This window comes from Canis lupus, chromosome 16, assembly GCF_011100685.1.
Source record: "Canis lupus familiaris isolate Mischka breed German Shepherd chromosome 16, alternate assembly UU_Cfam_GSD_1.0, whole genome shotgun sequence".
Classification (NCBI taxonomy): domain Eukaryota; kingdom Metazoa; phylum Chordata; class Mammalia; order Carnivora; family Canidae; genus Canis; species Canis lupus.
The window spans coordinates 23,647,461-23,662,289 of record NC_049237.1 but is presented as its reverse complement, the minus strand read 5'-3'; the positions used below and the strand labels follow the sequence as shown (position 1 = coordinate 23,662,289).

General features: G+C 35.0%; 1 protein-coding gene across 3 annotated transcripts in view; it reads right to left on the bottom strand.

Annotated features, from left to right (window-relative positions):
- Positions 1–14,829, bottom strand: part of RNF170 (ring finger protein 170) — a 28,781-nt gene that overhangs the window by 3,497 nt on the left and 10,455 nt on the right. For all 3 annotated transcript variants that reach the window (XM_038559917.1, XM_038559916.1, XM_038559918.1), the window contains 4 exons: positions 14,668–14,743; positions 12,100–12,208; positions 8,389–8,462; positions 3,952–4,062 (listed from right to left, as the gene is read on the bottom strand). In XM_038559917.1, the coding sequence (XP_038415845.1) occupies positions 3,952–4,062; positions 8,389–8,462; positions 12,100–12,208; positions 14,668–14,743 (370 nt within the window). The remainder of the gene's footprint in view (positions 1–3,951; positions 4,063–8,388; positions 8,463–12,099; positions 12,209–14,667; positions 14,744–14,829) is intronic.

Here is a 14,829-nt window from a genome sequence, read left to right as displayed (position 1 = left end):
CTCTAATTTGAATTAGTAAAATAAACCAAATGAAGCACCTGTGTGTGTATATAGGATTAGAGCCTAAGGCTTGAGCTCAAGTCTCAGCTCTTAAAGTCAGACAGGTCTGGGTTTAAACTCAAAGTCAATCTCTTAGTAGTCAGGTGACCTTGGGGAAGTTGTTTAAACAACTGAGATGATGCAACCAAGTATATGCCACCAGGGCTATTAAGAACTAAGAGATATTGTATACAAAGGATCTTTGTAAATTGCCAGACAATACAGAAGTAGTATACATTAAAGACACATTAACTTACATGGCTTTGACAGTCTAAGAATGGCAATGAAACTGATTCCTTCCTAGGATGTTTATTTGGTTTAGCTTGAGTTTAAGCAAATTACTAATTGCCACAAAAGTTTTTGGAAAGTCAGACCCTACCTTTGTGAAAACGATTATGAAAAAAAGATAAAAGAAAAAAAACCTATTATGCTTCTGAAATATGCACAGAAACATCAATTTTTACATAAGTGAGCATAATTTTCACAGCCGAAATTTAACAAATTATATCAATTTTTGAAAATTGAAGCATTCAGAGAACTTGGAACCCTCACAAACTATTGGAAACAGTTTGGCAGTTTCTCTAAATGTTAAACATAGAGCTATCATAATATCCAGCAATTCCACAACGAGGCATATACTCAAGAGGAATGAAAACACAAATGTGAATGGAAGCATTATTCATAATAGATCAAAAGTGGAAACAATTCTAATGTCCATCAACTGATGAATGGATAAACAAAATGTGATATATTATTTGGCCATAAAAAACAATGAAGTTCTGATATAAATTACAACACGATGAACCTTGAAAACACTATGCTAAGTGAAATAAACTAGAGACAAAAGGTCATATATTATATGATCCCATTTCAATGAAACGATGAAAATGTCCAGAATAGCCCAATCTATAGAGACAGAAAGTAAATTAGTGGTTACCAAGGACTGGGGAGAGAGGACAGGAAAGGGGAGAATGGGAAAGGATGTCCAAGATTTAGGGATGATGAAAATACTGTAAAATTAGATTATTATGATGATTAGATTAGATTTATTCTGAATACACTAAACACCACTGAATTACATACTTTAAACAGGTTGCACTTTATGACGAGTAAAATATATCTAGATAAAGTTAACAAAAGAGTACTAATATCTACTTGTATGACCTTGAGCAAGTTAGTTTATCCTCTGTCTCCAAACTTTGCATTTGTTTTACATATGGTGCTGTGTAGTAAGTAACTAACATGATTTCTTAACTTCTTTCATGATCTCACTTCCCAGGGGCTGGTAATGCAGATAAACTGACCAGAGGAAAAAAGTCACTTCCTGTGTTCATTCCACTGGGCACAGCTCAGCTCTTTTTAACAATCCGTATAATTACTATATATATTTTGTTTGCCTCACGAGTGCCAAATAAGTAGAGAGGGAAGTGAAGACAAAAATGGGAAGAACTGAGCAAGTAATAAGTAAATAGTTATATAAACTCCACCAGATAATCTTGTAAATCCTTTTGAAAACTTGGTCATAAAAAATCAAAATGGTCTTTTTAGAATCACTTCCTACATTAATTTTCTATTCTCTATAGGAGAAACATTTAAAACAAAACAGCTGCATAACTTTCACAAGTCTATGATAAATTATTTTAAATATTCTAGTGACTAGCCAGTATGTCTTTTGAATACTTTTCTGTCCCTTATCAGAGCTGTTTTCATATGGTATCACTTATACAAACTCTGTAATAAGTAGACAAGGAGGATGATTAAGGTTATTAAGAAATGTTTGAAAAAAAAAAAAAAGAAATGTTTGTATATTAATCACAATCTTACTCCAACTTTGGATGAGGGAAAATACCAAAGTCAAAGCTAACTGTCTCTATTACACTGTAATTTCATCACACACCAGACTTCTTACTCATCAAATATATGACACCTACCAAAAATTAATAATTGAGCAATGGTATGCTTCACACTTAAAAATAGGAATAAATATCTTAAAATGACTTTTTTTAAGTTCAGTGATAGGTCTTGAATTTGGGACATGTTGATTTTCAAAGAATCATCCTATAGATGTCACTAGAGGATATGCAAAAAAAAATAATTGCTGGATGAAAAATAGCAGAGGCCCCCAAATAACTATGGAGGACAACAATGATTGGATTAAGTTTTCTGTCTGTTTAAACATCTAGATTTATCTGTTATCCACAACGTTTGAAATTGTATGCTCTTAAGTGTACATGACATCACAGTATAAGGAATACATGCAAAGAAGCACAAGATTACACAAGTATTTAATACTGAAGTACTTTGTGCTTGTTTTGGCAGCACATATAATAATACTGAAACATTTTAATAGATTATATTCTTTGCCGAGAGTAGTATCAATTTTTAAAGATAACTCATTAATTTATTCAACAAATATTAAGAACCTACTGTATCCCAGGCACTGAAATTGCAATGAGAATAGAGCAGTGAGGATATAAAGATAATGCTTGCCCTCATGAAGCTTTTAGTCTACTGAGAGAAAGATAATGAACGAGATTTGAGTATGGTTTGTGACATGCTACAAAGGAACAGTGCAGAGGACAATGATAGTGAATACCTTAGTTGATCAGAAAAGCCTCCCTGAGGAAGGGTGATTTAAGAACAACCTAAAAGATGAGAAGTCAGCCATGAGAAAAGCAGAGGGACAAGTATGCCAAATAGAGGCGTCATGTGTGAAGGTAGTAAGATGGAAAGACTTGGAGTGTATTTTGAGAGTGAAAGGCAGCTGGTGGAGGTGAAGCATTTTGAGGGAGGCTTGGGAGAGAGCAACTAGGTCATGCAGGACTTTGTGAGCACAGGAAGGAGTTGGAACATTATTCCAAAACACTGGAAGTTTTAAAATACAAGAATATCATGGTTTTATATATGTTTTCAAAATATTATTTGGGCTGCTATGCAGAGAAAAAAGTCACAGTGACAAGGCCACTTGCAGTTTATCCTAAGCAAGAGAGGATGGTGGCTTAGGCTAGTATGATTGCTATAAACACAGCCTATTTTTATGAGATAAAAATGACAGGATCTCCTAAAAAAAGAAATGATACAACTTATTTCTAGATCAGGTGAGGGGAATGAGGGAAAGGAAGAAATCAAAACAGCTGAGTAAGACTGAGAAAAGAGTACACTGTTGAGGAGGGAAGCAATTCAATATTGTACATATGGCATGTGAGACGCTGTGAAATATCCGAGTGGAGATGCAAGACAAGTACCTGCATGTATGCTCTAGAGCTCAGAGGACTTTCCATATAAATATGTACTTAGCATATTCTTATTTTTGAAGTACATACTTAGTCATGCACACACTTCTAGAATTCTTTGTTAGATTTTAAGAAAACTGAATGAGCCAGTAAAATGTGAGTTTTTAACCTACCATATGCTTTTTTTGGGGGGAGGTCAACCATAGAGTCAATATGTTCTTTAAAAATCAAATGCTTTTGAGTAACTAAAATAACATATCAAAAAACCTCAACATCTAGATTTACTTAGGGAAACATTTCAAACAGAAGGCCAGGGTAAATAAAAAAGTAGAAAACACAATTGTAAAACTCTCCACAAGTTCTCAGTTTTAAGTTTTTCATTAGACAGTCCCTATTTTAGATTTGCACTGGAGTCAATTTTACATTTCCCTCTAATTTTTCTTTTTTGATCTCTCTCTTATAAAGACTTCTATAATGCTTTTTTTTTTTTTAATAGAGAACTATAGTCCTTGGGAAAGCTGTTACTCTGTAATTGACAACAATGACAAAGGTTAAAACTTTACCCAACACACATAAACAATGAGATTTTTTTATAGTCAAAGAATATTTGGTCAATCTCACATTACAAAACAGAAGTATCATTATACTCTAACTTTGCACCTGCTATAACATTACTTACAGATCTGGGCTGCCCTGAGAATCTCCGGTTATAATCATTAATATCTTGACGCAATGATACAACATCCTGAGATTGGTCATTTTCACCAAATACTGTTAGCAGTAAAGTTACCTGTGTATTAAAAAAAAAAAAAAAAAAAAAGTTATACCTTTCTGCAGCATTACTTTTTTTCCTTTTGTGTTATTATTCAATAGAATGAGAAAAGCTTCTAAACTTATTTTCATTTATTTTTTTCACTCATTGCTTTGAATAAAGGCAACATGAGGAGGAAAGTAAGTTATCATTGCCTTACAATAAAATCCAAAGCAAAATGTAATTTGTATTCCCATAAAATCAAATGGGCAAGTTAACTAAACACTGGTTCTAATATCTTTCAGTTCACTCTAGGAATAAAGTCAGTAGTTCTCTGTTTGGGCTAACAAATATTTGAGGATGTAAGAATTATGAGAAAATATTCAGGAGCAAAGTGACATAAAAATACATGTTTAACATTGTGAGAGAAAAATTAGGGATTTCTTTTGTGATTAAAATCATTATTCTTCAACCTCACTGGTATTTGAAATATCTTCAAATGCTACCAAACATAATACAGCGATTAAGTTATTGCAGAGGCCCACTCTCAAACACCCATCCCTACTATAGTCAAAAAAGGTAATTCTTGATACTGATATATAATGTAATGCTTTTAACCTGGTTTCCTCCATGGTACCTCCATGGTAGAGGTTAGGATAAACAAATATCCCAGGACCATACTAAGGTAATCTGAAGATGACAGCATCTTGAAAAACAAGTACATTTTAATATATAACTATGCCAGGACGTCTGGGTGGCTCAGTGGTTGAATGTCTGCCTTTGGCTCAGGTCGTGATCCTGAGGTCTTGGGATCGAGTCCCACATCAGGCTCCCTGCAGGGAGACTGCTTCTCCCTCTGCCTGTGTCTATGCCTCTCTCTCATGAATAAATAAATAAAATCTTTATATATATATATACGTAGATATATGTGTGTGTGTGTGTGTATATATATATATATATATATATATATATATATATATAACCATGCCTATAGAAATGGTCACTGTACAGTAGGATAAAAATGGGAAGGAGCAGTGAAAGATTTAGGTTTAAATCATCTAGCTGTTTTTATCCTTCTTCAGGTCAGCTGTAAAACCAGGACTTCCCACTACTCACATGCTTCCCAAACAGCCAAAGAGAGGAGTGATGAAGAGCAGTAGGTGGTAGGAAAGCAAGTACAGCCTCTCTTCACAAATTGGCTAATAAAAATGCATCCTTCGATAAATAATAATTGACCACTTACTGTGGGCCAGGCACTGTGCTAAGTGCTACATATACCCAAAAACTTATCCTCCCCAAGGATAGAAGGGGAGGCAGACCTGGTCAATAGCCTGTTATAAGGCACTGTGGTGGGGGTTATAATGATGCTTGAGAATAAAGAGTTCTGCCTGGGGTGCCCAGAAAGCTGGAAACATATTATGGCCCTCGCAGTGCAGGTAACACCACTGGTATGTTAGGGTATGCATTCAGAAAGAGAAGTGGGGAGCATGTTACAGTCAGAAGCAGCAGCCTGTACACTATTTCCAGTGAAACAGGATGGGGAACAGGTACCTGCCACCTGTCTTGCTTCCAGGATGAATTCTTCTACAGTTAGGGAACCAAAAGCTATTATATAAAAACAATTTTTTCTCTACCTTTCTAGGCTCTAGCAATTTATGGGTGGTCAGAAGGGTATCACCTGCTAATACATATATAACCTATGAAGAGCGGTGGAAAGAGCCAAGAAGAGGGGACATGTGGTGAAACTAATTCTTTTTTTTTTTTTTGGAACTAATTCTTTAATGTGAGACCATTCTATAATATGGTCTGGTCTCGGTGTTGCTGGCAGATAGCTAAGGATTATGAGAGGTGGTATCCTGCAAATAAACTTCTCTGTTGATTGCCTTGTGTCACATAATCAAATCAGCCATAGAGGCAGTACAAACAAAAACAAAAAACACCACCTGCCATGTGATACAAAGTCAAATGTGAAAGAGGCAGAATTTGGGAAACGTAGAAGCACGCAGGAAAGAAGGAAGATAAAGCTCCGAACTTCCCTCTTTACACCAAAAAATAAAGCAGTGATGGGGATAAGTGGATAGCCAGAACAAAGGCTGAAAGGGTATGTGTGTCTGTGTGTGTTTAACAATTCATGCTATATGGTTTTATTCCTATAAAGTCCAAAAATCAGACAAAACTAAATAATCTTACAGGTGTATGCTACAGTAATAAACCTATAAAGAAAATCAAGGGAATGCTTATCATAAAAGTCAAACACTAGTTTGCCTCTAGGAGAGGAAGGAGGGGATGGAGATTTGATCCTTAGGAGGCTTCTGGGGGCTGTTAGGCCAGTTTCTATTTCTTCACCTGAGTGATGATTACTGAAGTGTTGCTTTGTGATGATTTAATAAGCTGTACTCATTTGTTTTGTGTGCTTTTCTGTATGTCTGTTATAGTTTACAAAGAATTCTGGAAAAACTGGCTTCTTCTACCATTTTGATTCGTTTTTTGGTCTCTGTGGGTTTATGGCTTTTTACAAAACGTCCTGTTCTTTTAGTGGCTTGCAAAAGGTAGCAAAAGTAAATATGTGTTCAATTTGACTTCTTTACTTGAAAGCTCTCTGTTTTAGGACTTTGCTTTGCACAATGGAATACTTCCTAAGGAGCTACTATCTTTTTACATGTTCATAACTCATTATTAGAAAGGCAGGTATTTTTATTTTAAATGAAAAATAAAGTAAGTATACAGGAAATTATGAAAAAAATGTATACAACTGACAGAATGTTCTATTTCACTATATTTACTAATTAAAAAACTAAAAATTTCATTTTCTTAAATTTAACAGTATTTTGTTTTTCTGGTATCAGAGAAATTGAGAAAAGATGGCACATATCATCTGTGCTGACATTTCAGTCTTCAATATAGATTTATAAAAACTTACTGTTTCCCTCCTGAAGTACCTTCTATACTAACTATAAAGATCTGTTCTGGATCATATAATATGTAAAACTGTCTCCCAAAGAGACATTTTAAAAAATTATTATTCATCATATAAAGCTATTTAGACCCTCACTGGAGAAGGGCAGATTAAAGTAAATTGAGTAGCCCTGAGTGGCTCAGTCAGTTAAGTTTCTGCTTTAGCTCAGGTCATGATCCCAGTGTCCTGGGATTTAGCCCAGATTCAGGAGCCTGCTTCTCTCTCCACCTCCGCCTGCCACTCCCCCTGCCTGTGTGCTAGCTTGCTTTCTACTGTCAAATAAATAAATAAATTCTTTTTTTTTTTTTTTAAAGTTAAATTGGAAGGGAAGAACTTTTTTTTTTTTCCAAAAGAAGTTTATGTAGGGGAAATACTTGTTTAAGCCTGATTAGCTGGTTCGACTATTCCTTTGCTAGTATCACAATGAAGTCTGACTAGAATTTTGAGAAGGTTTCATTTACCAGGTGTTTTTTTTTTTACTACAATTGAGGGATTTAGAAGAAAATTTCCTTTTCTTGGTATCTTTCAGACATTTTAAAAAATAATGGAGTAACACTTTAGAAGCTTTGGATAAACAGAACTTCCTTACGACCCAACAACTGGTGCTTACCCAAAGAAGACAAAAATACTAATTCAAAGGGATACATGCACCCTAATGTTTAGCAGCATTATCTACCATAGCCAAATTATGGAAACAGCCATAGTGCCCATCGACTGCTGAATGGATAAAGAAGTGGTATATATACAATAGAGTATTACTGAGACATAAAAAAGAATGAAATCTTGCCATTTGCAACTTTGCAACAACATGGAAGGAGCTAGAATATTATGTTGAGTGAAATCTGTCAGTTGGAGAAAGACAAATACCATATGATTTCACTCACGTGGAATTTAAGAAACAAAATGAAAATGGGAGAGAGAGGCAAGGAAAGAAACAGACTCTTTTAGCTAAAGAGAACAAACTGATGGTTACCAGAGGGGACGTTAGGTGAGAGGATAGGTGAGATAGATGATGAGGATTAAGGACCACACTTATGATGAGCACAGTGTATGGTATGGAAGTGTTGTTCACTATATTCTACATTTGAAACCTATATTACACTAGATGTTAACTGGAATTTAAATAAAACTTTAAGGGATCCCTGGCTAGCTCAGTGGTTGAACATCTGCCTTTGGTTCAGGGTGTGATCCTAGGGTCCTAAGGTCAAGTCCTACATCAGACTCCCTTCAGGGAGTCTGCTTCTCCCTCTGCCTCTGACTCTGTGTCTCTCATAAATAAATACAATCTTAAAAAAAAAAAAAAACAAAAAACTTAAAAAATCAAAACAATTCAAAAATTAGATACAGAAATTTTAAAAATTTACAAAAGGAACTAGCATAAATTGATGCTTTCTGGATACAAACATTACCGTTTGTCTACAGATTGGACAACTGATTGCCCCAAGCCATGAACCATACCGCCAGTATGCAATAATGCAGGTACCTAATGAGGAGGAAAAAAAAATTAATACTGATATTTTAAATTTTAAAGCCCATGAATCTTCAGAAAGTTTCATATATTTGAAATATTTTCATAGTATCATCTTATTTTAAAATATTTTTTATTTCATCCAACCAACTCTTCAGGCAAATTCAAATCTAGTAACAATTCTCAGCCACTGAGAAATATTTTTATTTAAACTACTAGCTAAGATACAGACATTTTTATACAACTCAAAGCAAGATGCATTAACTGCTCCAATGCTGAAAAATACTGTATTTCCTATGTAAAATAATCATTGTAAATATGACAACCAACAAATCACAATATTAATTTTTCTGTTCCAAACTTGGTATATATGTTACAAAAACACAACTTCTATTTTTTTAAGAATTTAGAAAGCCAAATTACAATGGTGTCAATAACAAAGAACTAAAGGACACAAAGACTACATGCTCTCTGACCTAATAGTTTATAATCCAGTTCAATAATTGAATCAATTTTTGTACTAGATGGATTTGATTTTTCTCCTTGAAGGTGTGCATGAGGAGCAAAACAGCTAAAGACAGCCTAAAGGAAGAGTGATAGACCTCAAAAAATGGCAGGTAAGCTAAGTGTAGAAGCACTAAAGTTCAGGCCAGTAACGAAGAAGGGATATTTTAAAATACTGGGACGCCTGAGTGGCTCAGTGGTTAAGCGTCTGCCTTTAGCCCAGGGCATGATCCTGGAGTCCCAGGATTGAGTCCCACATCAGGCTCCCTGCATGGAGCCTGCTTCTCCTTCTGCCTATGTCTCTGCTTCCCTCTTTCTCTCTCTGTGTCTCTCATGAATAAATAAATAAAATCTTAAAAATAAAATAAAATACTGTCTGATGTTTAAGGGGCCAATTCATTTCTTCTCTGCAGGACACCTATTTCTCAGATAATCCAGATCCCATTATGAATCTGAACTAAGTGCTTCCAGCCTCCCTTCTACCTCTAGGATCTTTCCCGTATTCTTATTCTTGTCTTAGCAACCTCACTTAGCCTTCTTGTGTTCCTTATTCTGATTCTTCCAGATTAAATAAATGTCCAGAATTCAGAATAAGCAATGACAGTCAAATCGAAAAGACCAAGGTGACATACTGAAATCAATCAGAAGGTAGTTAAATCTCAAACTGTTTATTATTAACTCAAGTACAAAAGGAACGTAGGGAGGGAGGATGCATCAGAATAATTTGTTGATGAGAAAGGATTTGAACTAACTTTGTAGGATAGGTAAGATTTAAATACAGAACAGGAAGCAGGATGCTCCAAGTTTTATGAATAGGAAGGAGTAAACACCAGAGGTAGAAATAAATGGTATGTAAGGAGACTGGTAAGGAAACCAAGGGGCTAAGCAAAGGCTATCCACATTGGACATTACACTGACTGTGGGGAAAAACAGGTTCAATGATTTAAAGATGAATTTAAGGGATGCCTGGGTGACTCACTTGGTTAAACATCTGCCTTTGGCTCAGGTTATGATCTCCCGGTTCTTGGATGGAGCCCAGTGTCCAGCTCCCTAATCGGAGGTGGCGGGGTATCTGTTTCTCGCTCTCCCTCTGCCCCCTGATCATGCTCTCTATCTTGTTCTCTCTCTCAATTAAAAAAATAAAATCTTAAATAAATAAAGATGAATTTAAAAGCCAAACAATCTTTGTCTGGTATCTTTCCCTGCTCTCAGAGTGCTGTGTTAGATAATATTAATTTGAGCAATCTAATTTCACATAGAAACCATATGAAAGCAAAACTTATGAATCTTGTTAGTATTATTATTAATATCTGTAATGATGCCTTAGCTTTACTACCTATTCACTCAAAAGTTCAATGTGTTTTGATATATATTAACTTATTTAATCCTACATCTCTTTCCTACAAAATTAGAGTACAGGTGTCCTTGCTTTGCAAATTATGTAATGGTTACTGCACAGAAAAACCACAGTTCAGCAAATCAAACACTCCATCCAGTTCACACACATCTGCTATATTATCAAGGTTTTCCCTTTTCTTCAACTTTCCTCTTCTATAAAAAGAGAGCCCCTTAAATAAGATGGTGGGTGGGAGAGATGACCCAATGACTTTAAATCTGGGTCATAATCTAAGTTTTTTTGCAAAATGGGAATAGCACTTTATAAGGTTGCTAAAGAATTAAGTAAAAACAAAAAAACAAAAAACAAAAGAATTAAGTAAAAACAATGTGGGTCACAAATCCAATTTAAGATGAAGTCTGTTGCTGCCATTATTCTTAGCTCACTGTAAAGTAACAGAACTGTAGTTCCATATACAGGAACCAAGCTAAGATGCTGTTGATATAGTACCAACACGTGAATTACTATTCAAAGAAACACATTTCTGTTTATTGAGAAGTTGAATGACTAGATTTTAAATCTCTGAACCAAGAGACAGTAAATAAAAGTATCTAACAAGCACAGCAGGCTATCAGAAGCAATCTACCCAATTACCTCAGACCCAGAAACCAAGAATACAATACAGCCATCTTTCAATTGACTGGGTTATCCACTCTATGAATTACCTAAGCCTGGGTTGGCAAATGGAGTTCATCTAGCTTGGCAAATCTCATTGATTCTTAACACCTGCCTGAAGTTCTGTATTAGAGGATGATTGAGGTCATCTCCAGACTCAGAAAGAATGTCCAATTGATTAGGAATATCTACCAGAGGTTTTGGGGAGGAGAGAGTATCTGCTTTCTCTGGTGGCCAAATAATTTCTCTATCTGATCTTTCATAATTTTGCTGCTCATTAGCATTCCCAACAGACAAAAATAGATACTGAATTAAGTGTTTTATAACTTGTTAGCTAACTTAGGGAAGAGGATGAAATTAATGGATGATGCAATAATGAGACTGATCAGTAATTACTAAATGAGCACAGGTATAGAAGACCCTGCACTGCATGATATGGATTTCAAAGTATTTATGTCATCCTGCAAAGCATAAATAGCAGCGCTATATACTTAGTAATTCTATATAACCTCAAACAACAGATACAAATGGGAGAAAGAAAGGATCATTTTGAGCTGGTGCAGGGTAAAAAGGAGGTAAGAGAGCTAAAGGGAAGGTCTTGGGTAGGGTCTTAAGAGAAACTTCCTGCCTTAGGAAGGATGAATAATAAATGAAACTACCAAAAAGTAATAAACAATGAAGGATTCGGCAATCCCTCATGGTATTCATATACTTAAATTATTATTCAAAGAAACACATTACTGTTTACTGAGAAGTTGAACAACTAGTGTTTTTTCATCTTTGAGCTCACAGACACTAAATCAAAGTGGCTAACAAGTAGACCAGGGTATCAGAAGCCATCTATCCCATTCATGTAATACAAAACTGACAGGGATCCCTGGGTGGCTCAGTGGTTTAGCACCTGCCTTCGGCCCAGGGCGTGATCCTGGAGTCTCGGGATTGAGTCTCACATCGGGCTCCCTGCATGGAGCCTGCTTCTCCTTCTGCCTGTGTCTCTGCCTCTCTCTCTCTGTCTCTCATGAATAAAGTCTTTAAAAAAAAATACAAAATGTGACAAAATTAGGAATCCAGCCCATGTACCCATATGGGTCTTGGTCTAAATAGTCACTTCTCCCAAATATAGCATTGTTTGCTTACCACAAAAAAGATGTCCACAGTTTGTTTCAACAGGGAAGGAGGCTTGATGTAAACAGATTGGACAGTACATGTCAGTGTAGAACTGCTGCCGAGCAGCAGCAGGGGCATCCTGATGAGAGAACATGCATTCGAGATTATACAATGCACATGGGTCTTCAGAGTTATCTCGAGGAATAAAATTATACTTAAGAACACAGTTGATAGTGCATAGTCCTTATCACATTTTAGATGTGCAGTAGTTTAAAGTTTTGTAAGTCTGATAAAGTTATGAGCTGTGTTATTGTTTTATTTAGGCTGCAGGGTCTCTACTTTCCTTCCTGAACACACCAAGGACAAAAACCAACATTAACTCCAGAGTTTCTCTTTTATGCTGTTAGAATGAGTTAGTTATTCTGAGAAGTACAAGCCTAAAGCAAAAGCTAAAGAAATGTCAAACTGTTTCCCAAGTATTAGTTTTTAATCATTTTTAATATCTTTTTCATTCCCACGTTCCTAACGAGTGTTGCAGGTATGCTGTACCTCACAAGGGACCAGAATTAAAACTTTCAAAGAAGAATACTGGTCATTTTGGAAGAAGGAAAATTTAATACACTGGTAACCTGGGCTTAATCTTTCACAAATTCAGATTAGTAAAATTTAACGTTCCTCAGTTACATCACTTGTGATTGTAATAGGAAATGTGGAATATAATCACCTCTACAAGAAGCATCCAGATATCAAAGAGCCCACTGGAATGTAAATGATATGAGGATAAGAACTTTATCTATAGGACTCATGGTAGTGACCTAGGAACTAGAAAAGTTTCTAGCACTAGTATATAATGTGTATCTTTTAAAATACTATAAAAACCTATCTTTATATTTTTTTTTCAGCTGGTAGAAATTTTTTTTTAATTTTTTAAACCTATCTTTATAGTACCCAGCACACCTCTTGTAAAGTAGCCAGCATTAAAAACATCAAATTATCAAAAAAATTATAAAATTGGCTAAATATGAACTATTAATTGTAAACTGAATCAAAGATTTTTGTCACCTAAAACTAATAAACATAACAAAAACTCCTCTTTCTTAAATCAGTCCCAAAACACTAGAATATTCTATAAGCCATGATCACACATTGATGTTAGTCTTTTATATCATTTTTAATGGTGCAAAGAAAAACATAAAGCATTTAATGTCCCCCTCTCTACCTTTTGTCTTCATCATTGTTTTTTGGAAGTAAACTAAATCAAAACAGAAACAATAAAAAACAATTACCAGTGCTGTCCAACAGAACTTTATGCAGTAATGGAAATCTTTATCTGTGGGTACTGAGTACTTAAAAGGTTAGCAGTGTAACTAAAAAGCACTGAATTTTAAATTGTACTTAATTTTAGTTAACTTAAAATTAAATACCTACATTTGGGTAGTGGCTACCATATAGGACAGCACAGAAAGGGCTAAGTCACTAGCTTTATTCTAACTACAGCTAAATATTATGCCTGAGGAAGGTATGAGGGAGGTGAATTGGACAGTGGTGCAAAGGAATCTGGAAGATGCAACTCAGTGTGGGACTTCTGTATAGCCAGATCCATTCATGTCATTCCAGTGTGAATTTAAGTAAATCTTAGTGTTCTAATACGTTAGATGGGAATGAGAATTGTTGCCTTACTGATCATGTTTGCAGACCGAATAAAACAGTTGTATGTGAAAGCCCTCTGTAAATTATAAAACACTATCCCACCATGAATTATTAATAACAATAGCTCTGGAACAGAGTATACTGCTAACATGATTAAATTATTTTTACATCAGTGAATTTAAGTTTTATGAAGGCAGGAATTCTTGTTTGTTTAGCTCACAACTGAATCCTCAATGCCTAGAACAGTGTCTGGCATATAGTAGATGTTTAATAAATATATGGTGAGTGGATAAATTGTAAAAGACTTTTTTTTGAAGAGAGTTATTTATTTGTGAGGAATTAAAATTTGGTGGGTGGGAAATCCATTTTTAATTTTTTTAATATTAGCTTTCTTGGCATGAAGGTGTACAATATTCTGTATATTCCAGCCTTCATGAACTATATTACATTTCCGGTTCTTAGAGAGTCCATCTGGTTTATAACCATAGAAGAGAAAGAAAAGTCTTCTTTGCCTAGCTAGTTTTGCTAACCTTGACCAATGAAGAAAAAGAAGAGTTGGGGGGGAGGAGCCACCATTGTAGTCATTTTTTTGTAGGTCTTTGGGGAATAGGTAGGACTTTGGGGGAAAAATAGTTTTTCCACCACATTACAGTAAAGCCAATTAGAGAGTGATTATATCCTCACAAATAAATAACAGGAAAACTGCTGTTCTTAAAAAAAAAAAAAAGAAAAGAAAAAGCATGCACATGGAAACATCTGAGTAGTTAAAACTAGTCATTTGCCTAATCTGAAGAAAACATCCAATCAATAGAATAATTTAAATTAACAAAGCAGGAAAGCACTCCATGTTTCCAAAAAGTAATTTATTATTTCATCACAATTGCATATGCAAGAGGAATGGTGACATTACTCCTCATATAAATATACACAGTTACATAACAATAGTACCTGCTCTGTTTGCAGTTGCTCCCGAAGTACCCTTACTAGCTCTTGGTTTTCTGGGTGAATGTTCTGATGTGCATTTCTGTTGAATAAAATATAATGAATTTTGAATATAAAACACCATCAGATGAATCACTCATTTTTTTTTTTAGATTTTAGTTTTTTTAG